We start from the raw sequence: 22,851 nt of genomic DNA on the forward strand, positions 1-22,851 counted from the left end.
CCCATATTTCCTACCGCACCCCCACCTTCCCTCAATTCTCCTACCACCTACCTACACTAGGGGCAATTTACAATGGCCAATTTACCTATCGACCTGCAAGTCTTTGGCTGTGGGAGGAAACCAGACCACCCGGCGAAACCTACGCGGCCACAGGGAGAACTTGCAAACTGCGCACAGGCAGTATACAGGACTGAACCCGGGTCGCTGGAGCTGTGAGGCTGCGGTGCTAACCACTGCGCCGCCCCAAATCCTTGTTCACGGCTTTCCAATTATGAGGCAAAGAAACCAGCACAAACAAGTTTTCTTAGGTTTAAAAGAAAAGTTGAAGTTTATTCAACTTGAACTTAAAACTCTAATTCGGTTGAAACCTACGGATACACGATGTGCCCACACTAGCATGCATGTGCAATACACACATGCAAATAGAGACAGAAAAGGGAAGAAAATAAATAAAGTGGAGACATTTGAGGCAATATCTGAAGAGTTTTTGTTATTGGGGCCCAGTTTTATTCTTAAACCTTGTTCGCAGTAGGAGACTTTTCTGTCTTGGGGTTCATGTATCTTCAGTGGATTCAGAGGCTTGAGAGAAAGAGATGGGAGCAGACAGGAGGGATCTTCTCAGTCCAGGAGCAAGCAGTCTTTCGGAGTTCAAACAAACCCTGGAACAGCCAGTTAGTCATGTGACCAGCTGGTCCAACCAGACCTGGCCCCTGTGGTTTGAATCACCCCAGCAGGCCCTCGAATGCCCTTCCCACCCCCTCACTGTCCAGTGATCAACATCCACTGAGAGTTGAATGTGTCAGGGAATGGTCCTTTGTCTACATAAGCACCGTCTGTTAGTATGCAAATGTTTTTTTCCAGCCACGGCTGATTTGTTCAAGAAGTCATTTCCTCACTCCAGCAAAAGTTCAAAATCAATGTTCCTTTGACAAAACCAATGTGTCTCATTCTTGGCAGGTGGGGGCCTGCATGACATTAACATGAATAGAGCACTGGCAAACTAATAAGAAACAGCACTGGGATAAATGGGGCATTTTCAGGTTGGCAAACTAACTACTGTGGTGCCACAGGGATCAGTACTGGGGCATTCAATATTAATCACCTGGATGAAGGGACTGAGCATACTGTAGCCAAATTTGCTTCTGATACAAAGATAGGTAGTAAAGTATTTTGTGGGAAGGACAAAGTCTGGAAAGGAATATAGATAGGTTAGGTGAGTGGACAAAAATTTGGCAAATGAAGTGTAATTTGGAAAAATGTGATATTGTCCACTTTAATGAGAATAGAAAAGCAGATTATTTAAATGGAGAGAGACTGCAGAATGCTGTGGTACAGAGGGATCTGGATGTCCTCATGAATCACAAAAGTTAGCATTCTGGTACTGCAAATAATTAGGAAGGCAAATGGAATGTTGGCCTTTATTGCAGAGGGATGAATATAAAAGTAAGGAAGTTTTGCTACATCTGCACAGGGTGTTGGTGAGGCCGCACCTAGAGTACAGCATACAGTTTTGGTCTCCCTATTGAAGGAGGGATATCCTTGCATTGGAGGCAGTTCAGATTTGATTTCTGGGATGAAAAAGCTGTCTTATGAGGAAAGGTTGGGCCTATACTTATCAGTTTAAAAGAGGTGATTTTATATCAAAACATACATGATTGAGAGGGCTTAACAAGGTAGATGCTGAAATGTTGTTTCCCCTCATGGGGGAATCTAAAACGAGGGGGCAGCATTTCAAAATAAAGGATCTCCTATTTCTCAGAGGGCCTTTGAATTCTCTACCCCAGAAAGCAGTGGAGACTGGGTCATTAAATATATTCAAGACTGCACTAGACAGATTTTTATCTATAAGGGAGTGAAGTGTTATTGGGGGAAGAGAAACGCAGGCAGAATAGAGTTAAAGCTTCAATTAGATCAACCATTATCTTACTGAATAGTGGAGCAGACTCAGGGGGCCAAATGGCCTACTCCTGCTTCTTATATTCTTAAAAGTGTTCCCTTATCTATTAAGGAAGTGTGAAGGAGCAAATTAACTTTAGACTATAACTAAACTAGGAATTGGTGTACAAGAAAGCATGTGAGAAGCTACAGACAGTAAACCCCGTTTCAGGCTGCTCTTTATTCTTCGGAACAGACTCAATTACTGCATCTTAGCCGTTCAAACGGGCAAAGAAAAAGACGATAAATTCGCAACCAATGCACCAAAACCTTCACTCATGAACACTTGAGGCCTTCGGATTCGCACAAACTGGAGAACACGCTGCTTTAGACACTAACAGTAACGTTCGGCTATAAAAGCAACTTACGTTAAGTTAATTATTAATGTTCAACTCCAGCATTTATGTTTCATGTCCACTTAAAACCGTATCGCAGGCGCTGGGAGCAGGCCTCCAGTCAGCGCACACCGCCGGCCCAGCTGCCTTACTCACCTCGAGGGTTATCGTTTTCCCTGTGAGCGTTTTCACAAAGATCTGCATTTTCAAATTCAATCCACCTACAAAGGACGAAGAAAGAACTCGCTAAAATCGGTTCCAAAGCGACAAATACTATGTAAAAATGTCCAAAACGCTAGAGCTCCTACTCACCAACTCCTTCCTCCTAAAGGCGCAGCATCGAAAAGAGGACTTAATGCCCAAGCAACGGGGTTTTCCTAACAGGCAGCAGGGGCTAGGCATCTAAATCACTCCGTTTCCAGTGCATTTTAATTTTTCAAAATATTATCTGTTTCTTCCAAACACTAGCAAAATATAAATTAGGTTCAAAGTTTGCGCACATGAAATTGCTACCTTAATTTTAAATCATTTTATTTAGGATGGAAACGGTTTGTTGCGTTGCATTGTGGGATTCCCCCAACTAAATGACAGTAAAAACAATCTAAAGTTAATACTTTAGTTCGTAAGATTTGTAAAAAAAAACGCAAAAGCAAAATACTGCGATGCTGGAAATCTGAAATAAAAAACCAGAAAAATGCTGGAAATATCCCACAGGTCTGGAGCATCTGTGAAGAGAAAACAGAATTAACGTTTCAGATCGATGACCTTTCATCAGAATCTAGCATTTTCTGTTTTATTTGTGTAAATAAATACATTGATTTCTGTTAAACAAAAGTAGACCCGATCTTAGAAAGAAACTATCAGAGTTCCCGAAGGACCCGGTGGTTTGAAACTACGTTCCCCAGAAGGCGCTGCGCGGTGATGGCCTTTCGCTTCCTTAGCAACCACTGCTGACCTTGGAGACGGCGAGAAAAATTACTGGAAACACACAGCGGGTCTGGCAATATCTGTGGTGAGGGAAAGTAAACGGATCTGGTCGGTGACCTATAAGGATTTGGAGGTGTTACGCGTTGAATGTTGGTAACTTTGAGATGTGGAATGTGAAATACTGAGTGTGAAAGGCTAGGCCCCCTCGGCAGGCCGCAGACTGACTAACTGATAATCTATACAGGCGTCCGGTGCGGGTGCAACTCGAATGGCAGGCGAAAGGGAGTCAACAGCGGGTCTGGTTAAGTCTAAGGCGATTCCACCGATTCCCAGCGGAGCCGACCGAAACCTTCTCTGCCGCATTCGGGCGTACATCACGACCGAGACAGGGAAGCTGTCCTGTCCTGACCAGGGACCCGATGAGCAGCGGTACATTATTTACAGGAATGTGTTTGATAAGGTAGGAACGGCTGGACCGCATCTGCCACAATCAGTGCTATTCGTTTTTTTTTATTAGACAGAAATAATTTAATTGAACAGAAACATGTATAAAAACATTACATGTACATTGATTAGATACATATTGGCTGTACAGAGAAGAGAAATATTATGGCCCGGAATTTGTGGTTGTAATGACGGCAAAACTGTCAGTGTTGGCTGTTATTACTGTGTAAAACGGACGGCAACTTCTGGTATCTACACATGTGCAGTTAAGCTTGGAATTCCCAAAATTGCTGTCAGCGAGTCCCTGCTCGTCCACAGTCTTTGCAGATGTAATCAGAGCAGAATCGTTGATTTGGTGTGAACTTCAACTTTTGACACACAATTCTCTGTTAATAAAAAGCATTAAAATGTCAAGCCTTGTTGAAAGAGGAACCAATGAGATTTTAACTCCGTACTGAGTCATATTTACTGTTGATCAACTTCACTGGCCCTGAAAAACTAATTTTTTAAGTGTGGAGTGATATTTCCTCAATTGCATGATAAAAAAAATCCATGATTTTGAAAAAGATTAACTTTTGTTTTTTTAAAACAAGTTTTACTTGTTACAGCTTTTACCTTAATCCCATCAGTATGTTCTAATCTTTATTTTGCCTTCTATAAAATGATAGAAATTGAATTATGATCCTTGCTTTTTACTTGCTGGTTTGCTGTCTGAGAATTCTGCAATCTGATTGGCTGGGCATCCTGCTTGACAACTTCACTGTTCCTGGATGCCACCGATCCCCTATACATGGTACCAGATTAAAAATCACATTGGAATAGGGGAAATCCGTGCTCTGGAGCCTGCAAAATCTTCATGGGCAGTTTTTTTTAGATCAGCAATGACCGCCGTCTGTTTGCTGCTGACTGCAAAATCTGGGCCAGAGTTTCCGCTTGAATGTGCTGGTTTTCGAGGCGCAATTCCTCCTGATATCTCCACCCGACACAGAGTCATGGAATTTTAAGCACAAATTGTGTTCAGCGCAACTTGAGTTTCAGTGATCTTTTGCACTTGTTTTAAAAACATCAGACTAGAAACAGGCCCCACCTACAAAACTAACCACACCCCAGGACAAATTAATCACTATTGGGAGTTTCGACTAACTCGTTCATTTTCAGACCTTTGTGCCGGCTCCGAAAACTACGCTGGATCTTCTGAATCAAGTTTTTTTTTATTTACTAAGAAAGTGAATACTATAGTCCAATCTATGTAGGAAATAGTTTTGTATTTCTTTAAAGTCATTTTTAGTAATCAGGCTACTCAGGTGATGATGGATTGACGCTGTGATTTTAAAATGCTTATTTTTTATGATAAACCCTTTTTCAGCAGCAGTAATCAAACTTTACCAACTTACCAACCTTAAATATATCAAGGAGTTTTTTAACAGGAAAATCCTGCAAAAAATAAATAAGTTTGGGTGGAAACTTGGGGGAGGGAGGAAGAAAAGCTTTCAAAATGGATGTAAGTTGTGCCAGAATCGCCGAGTGTGCCCAAAGTGGAAAACACTAGGGGATAGTACAGGAATAAGGAAGTATTGCTACAATTGTACAGGGTTTTGGCTAGACCACATCTGGAGTACTGTGTGCAGTTTTGCTCTCCACATTTAAGAAAGGATATACATTGGAGGCGGTGCAGCGAAGGTTCACTAGATTGGTCCCTGGGATGAGGGTGTTGTCCTATGGTGAAAGGTTAAATAAATTGGGCCTGTATTCTTTGGAGTTTAGAAAAATGAGAGGTGATCTCATTGAAACACATAAGATTCTAAAGGGGCTGGATAGGGTAGACACTGAGAGATTATTTCTGCTGGTCAGGGACAGTCTCAGGATAAGGGGCTGATCATTTAGGACTGAAATGAGGCGAAATTACTTAACTGATTTGGAATTCTGTACCCCAGAGGGTTGTGGATGCTCCATCATTGAATAAATTTAAGGCTTGGAGAGACAGATTTTTGGTCTCAGGGAATCAAGAGATAAGACGCGCAGCCGGGAAAGTGGAGTTGAATCCTAAGATCAGCCATGATTGTTTGGAATGGCGGAGCAGGCTCGATGGGCCATGTGGTCTACTCCTGCTCCTATTTCTTGTGTTATTATGTTCACTACCCCATTGCAAGTAGCAAAACATTGCATATACAGCAATTTAAAAACAATATGTGGAGGATATATAGATATATGAACATGTTGTATTGAAGTATGTTATCTACATCTTTATTTTATTTCATATTTACATAGGTCATTGAGAATACAACAGCATACAAAAATATCCTGACATCTATCAAACAGGAGTATGAAGAAAGCATCAATGTTTTACACAGAGGGAAAGAAGATTCTCTGTTTCTACAGAGGAAGTTGAAATCAATGGCTTCTGATCCAATGACTCTTGTGGCTTACAAGAAAAGAGCCAGTCAGCTTCAAAACAAGTAGGAAAGGAATCCTTAGTGGAGACCTTGTAGCAGCTATAGTAACTCATCAGTCTTTGTTGTGGTTTATAATGTTTTGATGTTTCAAAAAGAGTAGATGGTGACATTGATTATATTGAGACTTAATGCAGTGTTTGACTGCATTTCCTTATTTGTTAGGGCAATTAGAAAAGGCTTTATTTAAAAATAAATTAAAATGTTAATTTTTTTAGACAGTGCAATACTTATAAAGATTTCAAGTAATACATGTTACTAATTTTAAAACATAGGTATTCAAAAAGGGTGCATTGCAAATTTTAAGAGAGAATATACAAATGTTATGGCCCTGAAATTCGCATGGATGTTTTGCAGGTTTCCTGCTCTAACCCTGGCAGGAGATCAGTGGAACCTGCTGGGAAAGTAGAAACCCATTTGCAACAGGACTCGACCATTTTGGAAGCTTCCATGGGCCTTGTAAGGACGGGAACCTCTGCCTGTCTTTTATGAGGCAAGTAACAGACAGAGGGTGCATCAGGACAGAGGCAAAGATTCTCTAAGACGGAAATTTCACTCGAGCCTCAGTCAGGACCCAGCGTTGTGGTGCTGATTGAATAGAGGTATACTGGCAACCATATGTGGACTTCCTGGAGGTGTCCAGGCTAGCCAGACACGATCCCCAAAGAAGTATGAATTAAAAATAAAATTAAAAATCACAGATCCGTCCCTTTGTTCAGGAGCTGCTGGGACCAGTGCTGATGTTGGAGTGCAGCCTGTGGAATGCTGCCATGCATGTGCAAAGGGAGACTGCTGCAGTTTCTAGTAGGCATGGGCTGTGGGTGTGGAATATGCACTCAAACTGGTGCTTACACCTGTCTGCTCATGCTGATGAAGTGGCCTGTACAAACCAGGGCAGGTTTAGTGTTGGAGGCAGCAGTCAAGAGGCAAGCACTCAAAGAATTTTGGCATAACTTTAGACGGAAACTTAATCTCTCAGCACTCCTTCCCATGTAATGATAATTCCATAGATTTGCATATTGAAAGTGACTATCCAGGGTTTCTAGGCACAGAAAAAGAAGTGGATTTCAAGAGTCATGCCTGATGATTACAATGAGCATTTTCAGGACATTTTGAGGCCTTTTTTGCTGTTCCTACGTAGATGATCAGGAGACATTTTGTGGCACAGTCATTTTTTTTGCTGAAGGTAACAATAGTGGGTCATTGAGTGGGTCAATGAATATTTCCCTGTGTTTGCAGTTTTCTTTTTGAAGAGTAAAAGGACCAAAGATGTATTACCAGGCAAGTCAAGCACCTACTGGTACCAGCATCTACAGACAGGTTCATATATATCGTTTGGTTAAAAGATTGTGCTTGTGGAGAGCCTAATTATTAAGGGAGGCTGTGACATCAGGCTTAATGGTACAAATGGACTATGCGAAGACCTGATCAATCTTAATAATTTTGAAAGCATTCCAATTACAGAGTTTCATATACAGTGTATTAGTGGATAAAGGAAGGCATGCATGCCAAGAAGATCAATAGAAAGCTAAGTTTGATTGGACGCATCAGTCATGGTACTACCAAATATAAATATAGGCCATGGCATTGATAATGTGGAACTGTCTTCAAGTTCCAGTCAACAAAGAGCCCAATGTAGAATTCTGCCATTTGCTGCAAGAGCACCTACAACTAACATGAACATAGAGCTGCAGTCATTGCCAGTAATTGACATAAGTCTCAAGTCTGACTTCAACTCCTTTGAAGGAACTTGCAGTACTGTTCTTTTGGGAGGGTGCTCTGGAGTGACAGAGAGGGCCACTGTCTTTGTCATCACCTGATAAAGCACCATCTCCATTTCACCAGCCAGCAAATGGGGTAGGGTGGGTGGGTGTTGGTTGCTGTGCAGCTTTTTCGTTTTCCTGCTTACTCCATGCCTCTGTATTCGGTTTCCTTTGACATTTTTGCCTGTCAGATATTTTTCCGCTCCCCTTCAGCAATGGTTGAAATATTTTTCCAAAGATCTTGAGAATCTCCCTCAGCACCCCAATGTGGTCACTTATTTTTATGTTTCAGCATCCTGCTAAATGTTGTGAAATGTGCGATTTTCCAGTCAGCCATTAGATTACATCTGTTCAGCAGGCAAAGCTGCATATATTAATAATTACACTTGTGAGAAGACCACACAAAATTGTATGTATTCTGGACTTTAGCAAACAAGAACATTTACCCTTAGTTTTCTTCCATGATTCTTTTGCCACTTAGCTGGGTAAAAAACTTGGATATGGTGGAATAATTAAAGGGCCAACTTTGTGTGTCACTGTTGCCCACTAAAGCCTGGCTCGGGTATAAAATTAAAACCCGACCTGGGCCTGACCCGACAACAGCCAACCTGAACCCGACCCAGGCCCAAGTCCTTTAATTTTTTTAAATGCCCGGCCCGACCCGAAAATAACAGACATATTTTTGAAACAGAAAAGATCGTAGACTAAAACAAAAACAATACAAAGCAAAACAGTACAGTCCAGCCCGACCCGAGCCCGAATGATGGATGCCGAATACAGACCCGACCCGAACCTGACACATGTCAGGTAGCCAGGCTTTATTGCTCACCACCTAGCTGAAGAGTGACATTAGTGGGATCTGAGAGCAAATCACCTGGAGAACAATGGTGGTCATGTGGGGTTGGTGGCAAATAAAATTGAATGGGGAATAAAAAGTTAAATATTCTTCACTCAGTCCTCATACAAAATACTTTTCATTGTTTGCAAAGCACTTTTCGTTATCCTGAGGTCAAGATAATGTGCTATATAAATGCAGGTTCTTTATTGTTTTATTAGATAATGGACATTCTTTTAACAGAATTGATCTCATTAAACAAAATACAGCTGGATTAGAAGCTCGCCTGCAGATAGTAAAAAATTCAAGAAATGTGAAAGAGGAGCAAAGAGAAGAAACTTTGCCACCACAAGAAGAAATCTTTCATATTAGACATATTCCAGGTCTGAAATTTGTCAAAACATTTTGAGTCTTTTTATTTTATCTTTTAATCAGTTGTTTAATATTGGATAAGTTCACAACTTTTTTTAAATTGTTAATTTTTGTTGACTATTGAAACCTTTTTTAAAGTATTTATTCGATTACCCATGTTTGAATCCCTCCAATCCTGCACCAACCCTAACCAAGAAGGAAATCTGCTTCCAGGCCCCTGGAGATGATTGCTTGGAGATGTACAAGAGTGATTATCTCTTCAGTTTCCTATGCCAGCTTGTGAGGAACATTTGCTTGTTCTTTCCCTGCAGTAGCATGAAAAAGTCAGTGTTATGTATTGTTATACTATCTGTAAAGTGCTAGGAACTAATTAGCGAGGAGCTAGTTGTTAAGTGTAAGTGTTCCAGTGGGGCCACATTCATGGCTGCACTTTAGAGTCATGTGATATGTAACAGAAAACCAGTTTCACCAGCCCTATAGCAGGCAGCATGGTGGATGAATGACTAAACAAAAACTCCAGCCTTTCCAAGTTTAAAGTGTGATTATTTCCAACATCTGGGAACCAGAAAACAACAAGAAGACATAATATGGTGGCAGTGGGTGTCTGTGAGTAAACCTAGAACATTTCAAAAGAATTAGACTGGGAAAATTGACCCAAATTGGTGCCAGAGAGAGAAAGAAAACATGAGTGACTTGTGCGAAAACGAAAAATGAAATGTCAGCCAGGACAGGATTGAATGCACAGCTACAGCCCATAATGACTTGGGAAGCTGATGATGTCAAAGAGGCATTTGAGAAGTTTAAACAAAAGTGCAGATTGACATTCAGTAGTTTCCTAAAAGGCACTAATGAAGAGGAGAGGGTCAGTATATCCTTCTGTGGGCTGGAGATAAAGGATTACATTTATTTAACAGCTGGGACCTCGGTGAAGAGGACAGCAGCAACCCAGACAACATTTTTGAAAGATTCAGCACCCATTACCAGCCAAAATCAACTCATTGGATATACCTCTATGAATTTCAAGGCCTCAGACAGAAACTAGGTGAGCCTATTGATAATTTTGCAACAAAATTGAAAAATGCAGCCAGAAAATGTAAATTTAAGGACACAGATGAAAGGCTGATAGATCAGCTCATTTGGGGTTCTGCACATCCTGAAGTACAGAAAGCTCTAATCTTAAAGGATAAGCTCACAATATCGCAGGCTATAGAACTGCCAGTGCACATGAAGCCACGAGCAGACAGATGAATTCACAGGGTTCCGAAGAAGGGTCACTGACCTGAAACGTTAACTCTGCTTCTCTCTCCACAGATGCTGCCAGACCTGTCGAGTATTTCCAGCATTTCTTGTTTTTATTTCAGATTTCCGGCATCCACAGTATTTTGCTTTTGTTAAAGATGAAGACACAGACTACCCAAACGGCTAGCCTTCAGTTAAGCCAAGAGAAAGGCAGCAGGGTTGATGCAGTGAAACAACAATGCAAGAATGCACACCAGACAGAGAGAAAGACATGCAGGAGCTGTGGATGATCACACGAATTGACAGACAGAAGGAAATGTCCCGCATATGGATCAATCTGCAGAGTTTGCGGAAAGACCAATCACTGGGAAAAGATGTGCAGAACAAGGTAAGGTGTTGGTAGACAAGTCACCAGAACCAGAGTAACAGGGCGAATGAGTAGTGAAAGAAACCAAAACATCCATACCCTGGAAGATGATGATGGATTTGAGAACATGATAGCCATAGGAACCATACAACTGCATGAAATATCTGGATGTGACAGCTCCCAGAGAAAAGGAATTCACACAACCATTTAGATCAGGAAGAGGGTGAGAAACAAGCCCACAACGATAAATCTGAAGGTGAAGATTGATACTGGAGCACAGAGTAACATCATCCCGCTCAGACTATACCAGAAGATCTTTCCTGAAAATTTGGAGGAAAATGGTTATCCAAGGAAAGGTGCTCTGAAACCAAACAACGTCATGCTAACAGTATACGGGGCAACTGAGATTCGACGGCTAGGAACAACCCAAATCAGAGGGACACACAGAGGAAAAGATGTTAACTGTATGTTCTACGTCACTGAAACAGATGGTCCTGCTATCCTGGGGTTGAGCAGTTGCGAAGAGCTGCAGATTATCTCAGTAAACCATGAGGTGAAGGAGGCGACACTGACAGTTGAAGACAGTACACCCATTGAAATGCTCCTTCCATTCAGAAGTAAAGAAGATCTGGTACAAATGTACCCAGAGTGTTTTGATGAGATGGTTGGATGCTTTGAAGATATTGACCAAGCGATGAAACCAGTGATAAATCCCCCACGTAATGTACCAGTAGAACTAAAAGTAAAGCTTGAAAGAGAGCTCCAAGAAATGCAAGAAAAGGTGATTGCCAGAATCACAGAGCCTACAGATTGGGTAAATTCTGTCATGGTGAGAGAGAAGCCAAATGGATGGCTAAGAATTTGCCTAGATCCCAAAGATCTTAACCAATCAATAAAGAAGGTTCACTACCCTATTCCCACACTGGAAGAAATCACACCAGCACTGGCAGGGGCAAAAGTTTTCAGCAAGCTTGATGCCAGAAATGGCTACAGGAATGTGAAGCTAGACGCAGAATCTTCACTGTTGACAACATTCAACACACCCTTTGGAAGGTACAGATTCCTGCGTCTACCTTTTGGCCTCAAAATGAGCTAGGATGTGTTCCAACAGAAAGTAGATGAGACATATAGGGGATGCAAAGGAGCAGTCGGCATAGCAGATGATATCCAGTTATATGGTGTAGATGGAAAAGATCGTGACAACCATTTACATGAAGCCATGGAGAGAACCAGGAAAGCTGGGATTAAGCCAAACACAAACAAATGCATTGTGAAAGTGACGGAATGCCAGTTCTTTGGAATGGTGTACGCACCTGACGGAGTCAAGCCGAGTCCTGAAAGAATCTCAGCCATCTCTGGGATTGAAGTCCTAAGAGATAAGAGCGAGTTGAGAAGTTTCCTTGGTTTGATACAATACATGAGCTCCTTTATTCCACACATGTTGGAACACACAGCAAATCTGCGGGAGCTGATGAAAGAAGATGTAGAGTACTAGTGGTCAGAGTCACATGACAAGAGTTTCACCAAAAGGTAGTATGCAAGGAGACAAGTCTGTCATACTATGACAAAAAGAAACCTGTTACTCTGCAAGTAGATGCTTCCACAAAAGGACTGGGGTTAGAACTTGTACAAGAGGGAAAGCCAATAGCATTTGCATCCAAAGCTCTAACATCAGGTGAGACAAGCTATGCCAACATAGAAAGAGAGCTTTTGGCAGTCGTGTATGGATGTGAGAAGTTCCACACATATCTCTGTGGGAGAAAGTTCATAGTGGAGAGTGATGTTCGACCACTGGAGCAGATCTACAAGAAAAATCTATGTAAAGCACCAGCAAGACTGCAGAGGTTACTCTTGAGGCTTCAGAGTTACGATTTCATTCTGAAATATAAGCTAGGAAGAGAAATAGTGCTGGCAGACGCCCTATCTCAGTTGTCACCACGGAGAAACACGAGTTAGGAAATCTAGGTATAAAGATTCATCACCTACTGAATGTAACATCACCAAAACTTAGTCAAACTGGAGATGAGACCAGCAAAGATGAGGAGGTACAGTTGCTATCTCAGCAAGCGATCCAGGGATGGCATGATAAGATACAGCACACACAGCCAGCAATTCGGCAGTACTAGTCTATCAGAGATGACATCTCACTAGAAGATGGTGTTTTCTTAGCCAGATCCAGAATAATCATGCCCAAAACAATGCAGGAAGAACTTCTCCAAAAGATACATGAAGGCCACATGGGAATGGAGAACTGTCAGCTCAGAGCCAGATCAACTGTGTATTGGCTCGGCATATGCAAAAATATCGAAAATATGGTGTCTACATGCAATGTATGCCAGAAGTACAGAAACACACAGCAAAAAGATGAGGTGATAGCTACTGAAGTACCACCCAGACCATGGCATACTGTAGGAATCAATTTATTCACACATAATCAAGAATGGTATCTCATAGTCGCAGACGACTACTCAAAGTTCCCTTTTATCAGGAAGGTGAAAGGCTTGAGAGCCACAACAATCATCTCAGCACGAGTTCTGTTCGCTGAGCAAGGGATTCCTGAAAGGTTAATATGTGGCAATGGCACCCAATTTACATCCAGAGAATTTAAGGAATTCGCTGACAAATATGGGTTCAACACCATCACCTCATCACCACACTACCCATGGGGACACGGATTTATAGAAAGACATATCCAGACGGTCCAAAGAGCACTTCTGAAATGCCAAGAGACGAAGGAAGACCCAAACCTGGCCTTATTGTCACTCCGATCCACAACTCTCAAGGCTGAAATGAAATTATCTGCAGAGCTGTTGAATGGAAGAAAATATAAGACTACTCTGCCAAGCAAAATACATCCTTCAAATGACCAGGAGGAAGTGAGACAACAACTCACTGAAGCACAAGTAAGAGGACAGCAACATTTCAACAAGTATGCTAAATCCCTACCCAAGCTGTTGAAAGGACAAACTGTACATGTACAGGATCCAATCATGAAAACCTGGAGCCTAGCAAAAGTTGTTGGCGAAGCTGAGACCCCAAGGTCATATATCAGTGAGACAGAAACTGGTAACCAAATGAGAAGAAACAGAATCCATGTTCGACGTACCACCTGAGCTGGAACAACAGAAAAGACCATCCACAATACCGAAAACATCACTATCCAGCGAGACAACATTAACAACATCCCCAGCAAGTGACACAACATTGCCTGTACAGTGTGCCAACTCACCGCGAGAGCAACAAATGCCAAGTCTACAAGATGGAGGCACAACATCTGACCACCCAAGCGATACCATGAATAATATGTTTTAGAAAAAGAATACACGCTATAAAAGACTCTTTAAAAAAAGGGATCAGATTATTTCCAAAAGTCTGTTGATAATCTTCTTTAGTTATATTGACAGTTGTATTGATATAGGGGCTTTATGTTTTAAAGAAAGAGGGATGTTATGTATTATTATACCATCTGTAAAGTGCTAAGAACTAATTAGCTAAGGACTAGTTGTTTTATATTTTTTTTTATTTAGAGATACAGCACTGAAACGCCCTTCGGCCCACTGAGTCTGTGCCGACCAACAACCACCCATTTATAATAACCCTACAGTAATCCCATATTCCCTATCACCTCCCTACACTAGGGGTAATTTACAACAGCCAATTTACCTATCACCTGCAAGTCTTGGGGCCACATTCAAGGCTGCACTGGAGAATCAAGTGATATGTAACAGAAAACTAGTTTCACCAGTCCTACAGCAGGCAGCATGGTGGATGAATGATTAAACAAAGACTCCAGCCTTTCTAAGTTTAAAGTGTGATTATTTCTAACATCTGGGAACCAGAAAACAACAAGAAGACGTAACAGTCGGGATATAAAGGGTCGGACCTCTCCCTATAGCTCTGATTGTAGCCTGTGCTCCTTGTGAGCATGGAATTGGGGAACTGCCACTGTTTCCTGCAGTCTAATTTAAATCACATGTTTTATTTTTATTGTTAGAAATCATTTAGAGTAGGTTAAAGGTTCGGCACAACATCGTGGGCCGAAGGGCCTCAACTGTGCTGTACTGTTCTATGTTCTATGTTCTATTAATAGCTTAGAAGTGCATTGGGAAAATGGTAGGGAATTGCTCTAACAGCATTTGGGGCCTTGCCAGCATGTTAGCACTTGTTTGTCATCTGTCAAGGCCCTTCCTACCACTAATTGAATAATTACAGCCCCTGCATTCTGTAGGCAGGACTTCTCATGTAAACAGGAAGCAGCAGCAGGACTTTTAAGGTGCAATACAGTGCTTGGAATCTGTTGCCTTTTTGTTCTGTTTCTATAATAGGTCTGACTTTGCAGGAGTCTGTAAATCTGGAGGATCTGTGTAAGCACCTGAGGAAACTGGAAAAGAGACTCAAGGAGCTAATATTTGCAAAAGAAACAAAATATGTGCCAGTCCAGGTCAAAACTAATTTAAGCCAAGAAATTAATCAGAAAATGCAACAATGGGAAGAGCTGGTCATGGTGAATAAGCAACTAAAACTCAGGTATTTAGCAAGAATATTTTATTGCTGTCTAATGATGATCAGAACAGTAGCAATTAAATTGCCAGTCCTTTACAGCTATTTCTTGAATAAATTCCAAGGCTTGGAATTTTCATCTATTTAAATACCAGGACAAAGGACATCAGTGATCAAGCACCAAAGGTTTTGGAAAGGGATGTGGAATAGTAATGGTTTATGTTGGAATCAGCGACATAGGAAGAAATAATATTGAGATCCTGCAAAGGGAATTCCAACAGTTACAAAATAAAATAAGGACCAGGATTTTCAGGGTAATAATCTCAGAATTACTTCCCAGGAATAGATAGAGTTAAATGTGTGGTGGAAGAGATGGTATAAAATGGAAGGATTGAGATTCCTGGAACATTGCGGTCACATTGAGAGCATGGGTGGTTTGTGCAGAATGGATGGGCTTCACTTGAATAAGGCTCGGACCAATGCGCACTCTCAGAGAATAGTTAGTGCTATTGGGAAGGGTTCAAACCAATATGGTGTTGAAGGGAACAGCAAGGAAAGGAAGCAGAAAGGAAAACAAAAGTGACATTGGGGGACTGATTTTTACTTTATGCAATAGTTTCTAACGGTTGATAGTGAATCAGCAGCTTGTTTTACATTTTTTCAGATTTTTTTTTTATTTCCAATGACTTGGTTAATTAGGGACAGGCAGTTTATAAATTCATTCAAAATAATATATTAATTATTTGAACAAGGAGCAGCCTGCTTATAAATTGAGATGGCCAATGAAAGTGGAAAGCGGTGCTTGCAGGCTTATTGCATTAACACTTTATGTTATATTACAACAGTGACTACATTGTAAAATTACTTCATTGGCTGTAAACTAGCCAGGAATATAAAAACAGATTGTAAGAGCTTTTACAACTACATAAAAAGGAGAGTAACTAAAGTTAACATTGGTCCCTTAGAAGCAGAGACATGAAAAATTATCATGGGGAACAAGGAAATGGCAGAGACATTGAACGAATAAATATTTGTGTCTATCTTTACCGTAGAAGACACAAATTATATACTGGAAATTGAGGGCAAGCAAGGGTTTAAGAAGACTGAGGAACCTAGGATAATTAACATCAGAAGAGAAAGTGCATTGGAGAAACTGAAGGGACCAAAAGCCAGCAATTCCCAAGGGCCTGATGGCCTACTTCCAAGAGTTCTAAAAGAGGTAGCTGTAGAGATAATGGATGTGCTGGTTATGATTTTCCAAAATTCCCTAGATTCTAGAATGCTCCCAGCAGCTTGGTAGATAGCAAATGCTGCTATTCAAGAGAGGGAGAGAGAAAGCAGGGAACTACAAGCCAGTTAGCCTGATATCAGTCATCGGAAAAATGCTGGAATTTATTATTAAGGAAGTCTTAATAGGGTACATAGAAAATCGCAGTGCGATCAGACAAAATCAGCATGGTTTTAAAAAAGGGAAATTGTGTTTGACAAATTTATTGAAGTTTTTGGGGATGTAACTAGTAGGTTAGATAAAGGGGAAGCAGTAAATGTAGTATACCTGGATTTGCAAAAAGCGTTCAATAATGTGCCACACAAAAGGTTAATGTGCAAGATAAGGGCTCATGGAGTATTAGCATGGTTAGCGGATTGGTTAATGGACAGGAAACAGAGATAAGGAATAAACAGGGCATTTTGAAGTAGGCTGTGACTGGTGGAGCAAAGATTAATGCTGGGACATAAGCTGTTTACCATCTGTCTTAATGACTTAGACAAAGAGACCGTGAGTAACGTATCTATGTTTGCTGAGATACAAAGTTAGGTGGAAATGTAAGCTTTGAGGAGGACACAAAGAGGCTGCAAAGAAATATAGACAGGTTAAGTGGGTGAGCAACAAGGTGGGAGATGGAGTAGAATGTGGGGAAGTATGAGGTTATCCACTTTGGTAATAAAATATAATACTTTTCTATTCTTTTAAAAGGGGTGAAATGTTTAAATGTTGCTGTTCAGAGAGACTTGGGTGTACTCATACGAGGAATACAAAGTTAGCATGCAAGAACAGGAAGCAATTAGGAAGGCAAATGACATGTTAACCTTTATTGCAAGGGGATTGGAGTACAAGAATAAGGAAGTCTTGCTACAATTGTGAGACCACACCTGGAGTACTGTGCAAAGTTTTCGTCCCCATATCTAAGGAAGGATATACTTGCCTTGGAGGTGGAACAATGAAGGTTCACTAAATTGGTCCCAGAGATTAGAGAGTTGTCCTATGATGAGAGATTGAGTAAATTGGGTCTACATTCTCTGGAGTTTAGAAGAATGAGAGGCGATCTCTTAGAAACATACAAGATTCTGAAGGGGCTTGACAGGTAGACACTGAGAGGTTGTTTCCCCTTGCTGGGGAATCTAGAACATGGAGGTACAGCCTCAGGATAAGGGTTCAATCATTTAGGACTGAAATGAGGAGAAATGTCTTCACTCAGAGGGTTGTGAATCTTTAGAAATCTCTGCCCCAGAGGGTGTGGATGCTCTATTTTAAGTATATTCAAGACTGAGATGGACAGATTTTTGATCTTTCAGGGAATCAAGGGATATGGGGAATGGGCAGGAAAGTGGAGTTGAGGTAGAAGATCAGCCATAATCGTATTGAATGGTGGGGTAGGATCAAGGTGCCGAATAGTCTATTCCTGCTATTTTTTTAAGTTCTTATGTTTTTATAGTGCTTTAGGACATCCTACGGTTGTTAGGTGCTATATAATGCAAAACAAAGATGTGGGGGGAGGTGCTTCTAAGGAAAACAGGCTGGACAGGAACCGGGACAGGTTAAAAATTAAAACAAATAAGCTTTTAAAAATGTGTGGACCAGAGATTTTTTTAAATTGAATAAGTGTTTACTGAATTACTCGCTGGACGTTTAGAGGAAAATTAAAACTGAATAATATATTTCTTCCTTGACTCATAATTTCCCAAAGACTGGTTCTAGTTGTTCCCCTAGCAATCGCTGAAACCACAATCTTTACTGCTGAAACCACCCAAAAAGCAGCTGTCATTGTATTGGTGCCTCATGGTCTACCCGTTTACACTGTTAGTCTAAGTTTGGAGCACTAAATTCATGTTTCCCTGGATTTTGGCAGACTGCTCTTTTCCCTGGAGTTCTAATTTGCTTCAGGTTTTGCAGCCTGTCTTCTTCCTCACAGTTTTTGTACACAATGAATATCAGAGCTGTTTGGCTCCCTGAGTTTTTCTTGAGCTAGGCCCAAACTTCTGTCATTCCTCTACAGTCTATGTACATGTCTTGGGGAAAATTCTTATTTAAGAGATAATGAAGGAGAAGCAAAATGGGAAGCAGTGGGAGAGACATCAATGGCAAGACATCCAGGAGGCCTGAAAAGAAAGAGAAGATAGAGTAGAATGATTGAAGAAGCGCCAAAATCAAGCAATCTTTAGTCACAAGCATTTAAAAGTAAACATTTATTTTAAATGAAAGAAAATTAAAAGTTAAAAACTTCAATTAAACATTTATTACTGTCTTTGCTCAATATAGTTGAAGAACAGATGATGCTGGAGCTGTGAGTGAAAGTCCACAGACCATAATATGTAATTACAGTGTGTATAAGGAAATCCCATTATAAATGTGGACTGGAAATTTATAATGGAAAAAAGTTGACACAAATGTATGACAGAAACATGGCTATAGGAAATCAAGTAATGCAGACAAGAAGTATAGGTACAGGAATATTATGGTTATATTACTGAACAAACAACCTAGCAATCATGAGTTCCAATACTACCATGGCAAATTATGAAAATGAATTCAAAAGATCTATGAGCTAAATTAAATTAAATTAAATTAAAGCCAACTTCATGCTGCCTGCTAAATTGCATGATTGTTGCATGTAGCCAGTGCTGTTGAATAGCTGCATGTTTCAGCAGGGGATCCAAGTTCGTCTGAGACTAGCACCATTTAAAACTAGCCTGCACTTCTTAAAGGGGAAGTGCATACTGGCCAGCGCTAGTGCTGGAACTGTTTGTGGAAGCGAGATTGAACAGGAAGAGGAGTGAATTATGGCACAACAGAGGAGAGAGTGTGCTCCAAGGTTCTCTGATGCTAGATTGGATGCCTTGGTAGAGGAGGTGGGGAAGAGGAGAGATGTGATCCACCCACAGGGGCCAGGAAGCCATCCAGACACACGCTCAAAAGATGGTGGGACCAGATCGCTGTGGTGGTTAGTGCCAAGAGTCTAGCCCCAAGAATCTGGATGCCATGCACTAAAAAGTTCAATGACCTCACACAAGTGGTCAAGGTCAGTGAATGTATCTTTAAATGCCATATCCCACCAACTTCAGTACTAGCCTCACACACTGCTCAATGCGCAATCTACCAATATTCTCTATTAAACATGAGTCATACTTCACATTCACAACTTCATCTCACCCTCACACACTTAGAATGCCTGCAAACCTCACGCCCATATCTCACATCATGCACATACTGCCAGCTATTCAACCATGTCAACCAGATTACACAAGCACATTGCAGCACACTCACTGACACACTTCCCTCTCTCTTGTAGGACAAATTGGCACATAACCGGTAGCAGTAAGATCTAACCGTCAGGAGAACAGGCACGGCATGTCCTTACCCTATTGGAAGGGACAAGTATCACCACCATTGGAGCAGCCATTGCTGAGCCCTTGGCCAGTGGCAAGGCTGCAACATCAAAGATGATGGTATCCTCTTACCTGATCCTCCTCACATTCCATGTCCCCCTTATCCCACAACCTCTTCTGATTTGCAAGCTACAGATGGTGTAAGCATGCACCTCTTGCTTTCCACTGCTCCCCTCAATACAACCTATCCTTGTGCCTTTCTCCTTTCAGATACCCTAGAACTGCAACCTGGGTAGGCAGTGATGGAAGAGCAAGAAGGCAAGGATGATGAAGAAATACTGTCACTTGCTCTCACTCTCACAACCACCAACTCAGATACTGACACTGCATGTACTTTAGAAGATAACTTAGGGTGGGATTTGCATGTGGCGAGATACTGGACAGCTAGGACAGGGGACAAGGAAAGTGCAGGTGGCAACTCGCCAGAGGGCAAGTTCACACATGAGTTCTGTTGCAGAAGGTTCGGCTGAGAACTTCAATGGGGCAGTTTACACAAGAAGGCCGATAGGTACGCAGAATGAAATACTTGGTGCATTGGCAGACCTGCTAGAAAGCCTTTGGTCACTGTTGAGGAGCATGGAGGAATCCAGCATCAATCTTCCACATGGCCTTGCACAGAGCTTGCAGCCCATCCTTTCTAGTGTAACACAGTGGCCAACTCCATGAGAACACTTGTGGACCCAACCATCATGCAAGGTCTGTTGGTCAATGTCTCAGCTTCTCTTTCAACATAAGCAGAAGACATGGTCTGTGTGCTGCAGTGAAAGTTCAGCCTTCTGTAATGCAAGGTCAGATTGCTGTCATGCAAGCTTACCTTGCTGTCATGCAAGCTCAGACTACTCTTATGCAAGCTGAGATTGTTGCCACGCAAGCTTAGACTGCTGCACTTATGGTTGTGAATGCCACTACTCAAAGGGGCTTGAAGGGTGTCGCAGCAGTCCAGCAATCTGTCCTCCCAACAGATAATTAGGATTTCTGAGGTGCCACCCTGTCAGGGAGTGACAGTGGCTCCATGGAGCACAAAACTGCTGTCCTTTCTCAGGATGATAGCACTTGTCCTCCCACCACTGCCACTGCACCAGTGCCTTTGTTGTTGCCAGTCAGCCACCCAGCCCAGACTGCTGCCGCCCATGTTGAGATGGTGCAGTCTAAAGCTGGGCCATCTAGATCCAGATCTGCTCGAGCTTTTCCTGCAAGGGCATCTGCAGTCTCCCCCACTGAAAGTCAGCAGCCTTCCACCAGCCATGGTGCAGCCACTGGGGTGGCACTGCATAGGAGCTGGGACAGTCAAAGCAGACATGCCAACTCTTGTAATTTGATCATGAGAGACATGATTTCTGAGCCAAATCCAGCTTCACTTGTGATCTTGGGAGAGGGCTGTGAAATCTCGCGATTTTTCTATTGCTAGCATTTGCTTGGGGAACCAGGTTGTGAGTGGGTTGCTGTTTCTCCGGTGACTGGCAACTTGCTTATAGAGAACAGCTATGCAAAGCCCCAAAGCTGCCACTGGCTTTCTTTTTAAAGAGAAGTTAAACTATCCTGCAGGTAAAAGGATGGAGACAATGAGCCGGGAGTGCCGGGGCTCAGCTCAGTGGGCCAGAGTTTCCTGAAGATGGTGAGCCAGGGGGCCAGAGTGTTAGCGTTGCCTTTCTATCTGGCGCAGCACCCCCAAGCTTCAGTGCAGTTGTACCTTCATTCTAGAACTGTGCGCACGGTCATTGAGTATTGGAACCACAGGCTGGGGCGTGAGCAAGAGGCGAGTCTCTCCCAAGCGTCCTTGGGATACTGGAGCAGTTTCAGAAGATCAACCGGCTGAGAGTGGCAGTGGATGAGGGTGTTTTACACTTGGACTTTCTGGGATTGCAACAGGCTGAGGGCATCCCTCTATCAGTCTCCTGCTGAAGTGTTTCTGATGCTTGTTTGCCTTCCTGAAAGGAGGGCTGGGCTTCAGGGTGTTGCCCAGTTACTGGGCCCGGCTGACCGCCTGCATCAATAAGTGGGTGACAGAAGTTGGTCCAGCTCGTTCTGTAAGTGCCACTTGGTGCCTGGAATGTGTACAAAGTACAGTTGTCACCAGAATCTGCAGATCCCCTCCCCGCCCTGCTTTGCATGACAGTGTTCATTTGTTATACTAAATTATTTCAAGATAATTGCAAATGAAAATAATGATTAAAACTGATCATTGAAATCTTTACATTTTATGGATGAAGAGCCCTAAATTCTGGAATTCCCTCAAATCTCTCTGCCTCTTTACCTCACTCTCCTCCATTAAGGCACTCCTTAAATCCTACTTCTTTGATCAAGCTTTGGCCATCTGCCCGAATATCTCCTTATGTGGCTTGGTGTCATATTTTGTTTTGTAATGCCTTGGAAAAGCACCTTGAGACTTTTGATTATATTAAAAGCACTATATAAATACAAGTTGTTGTTGTATTTAGTGATACACAAGGTATTGCAGTTGTGTGGGAGAGACTGGATTGACCAAGAGTCTTTACCTGTCAATTATTATTGATACGTTTGTATTAACTGCCACTGTCGTATTTTGAATACCTCTAATTTGTAGATGATAATAGTCCACTGTAAATAAAGGTATTTTTAATGTATTAATACATTAAGCTGGGACATGTGAATTAAGTACGGAAAGTCCTCATCAGGGAACTCCTCTTTGCTGACGATGCTGCATTAACATCTCACACTGAAGATTGTCTGCAGAGACTCATCGACAGGTTCGCGGCTGCCTGCAATGAATTTGGCCTAACCATCAGCCTCAAGAAAACAAACATCATGGGACAGGACGTCAGAAATGCCCCATCTATTAATATTGGCGACCACACTCTGGAAGTGGTTCAAGAGTTCACCTACCTAGGCTCAACTATCACCAGTAACCTGTCTCTCGATGCAGAATTAAACAAGCGCATGGGAAAGGCTTCCTCTGCTATGCCCAGACTGGCCAAGAGAGTGTGTGAAAATGGCGCACTGACACAGAACACAAAAGTCCAAGTGTATCAAGCCTGTGTCC

At 41.9% G+C, this 22,851-nt stretch overlaps 2 protein-coding genes across 4 annotated transcripts in view; one reads left to right on the top strand and one right to left on the bottom strand.

Moving 5' to 3' along the window:
- The window catches only part of rps27a (ribosomal protein S27a), a 127,847-nt gene that overhangs the window by 4,985 nt on the left and 100,011 nt on the right, over nucleotides 1-22,851 (bottom strand). The window contains exons 1-2 of one of the 2 annotated variants that reach the window (XM_068044920.1): nucleotides 2,583-2,626; nucleotides 2,427-2,491 (exon numbers count right to left, since the gene is read on the bottom strand). In XM_068044920.1, coding sequence (XP_067901021.1) covers nucleotides 2,427-2,474 — 48 coding nt within the window. In that variant the 5' untranslated portion in view covers nucleotides 2,475-2,491; nucleotides 2,583-2,626. Of the gene's footprint in view, nucleotides 1-2,426; nucleotides 2,492-2,582; nucleotides 2,627-22,851 lie in introns of those variants that run through there. The other variant, XM_068044921.1, reaches the window with a different exon arrangement.
- Nucleotides 3,221-22,851, top strand: part of LOC137376408 (clathrin heavy chain linker domain-containing protein 1-like) — a 94,222-nt gene continuing 74,591 nt past the window's right edge. Inside the window, exons 1-4 of one of the 2 annotated variants that reach the window (XM_068044918.1) lie at nucleotides 3,221-3,657; nucleotides 5,910-6,097; nucleotides 8,933-9,072; nucleotides 14,993-15,194. In XM_068044918.1, the coding sequence (XP_067901019.1) occupies nucleotides 3,466-3,657; nucleotides 5,910-6,097; nucleotides 8,933-9,072; nucleotides 14,993-15,194 (722 nt within the window). In that variant the 5' untranslated portion in view covers nucleotides 3,221-3,465. The remainder of the gene's footprint in view (nucleotides 3,658-5,909; nucleotides 6,098-8,932; nucleotides 9,073-14,992; nucleotides 15,195-22,851) is intronic. The other variant, XM_068044919.1, reaches the window with a different exon arrangement.

This window comes from Heterodontus francisci, chromosome 13, assembly GCF_036365525.1.
Source record: "Heterodontus francisci isolate sHetFra1 chromosome 13, sHetFra1.hap1, whole genome shotgun sequence".
Classification (NCBI taxonomy): Eukaryota; Metazoa; Chordata; class Chondrichthyes; order Heterodontiformes; family Heterodontidae; genus Heterodontus; species Heterodontus francisci.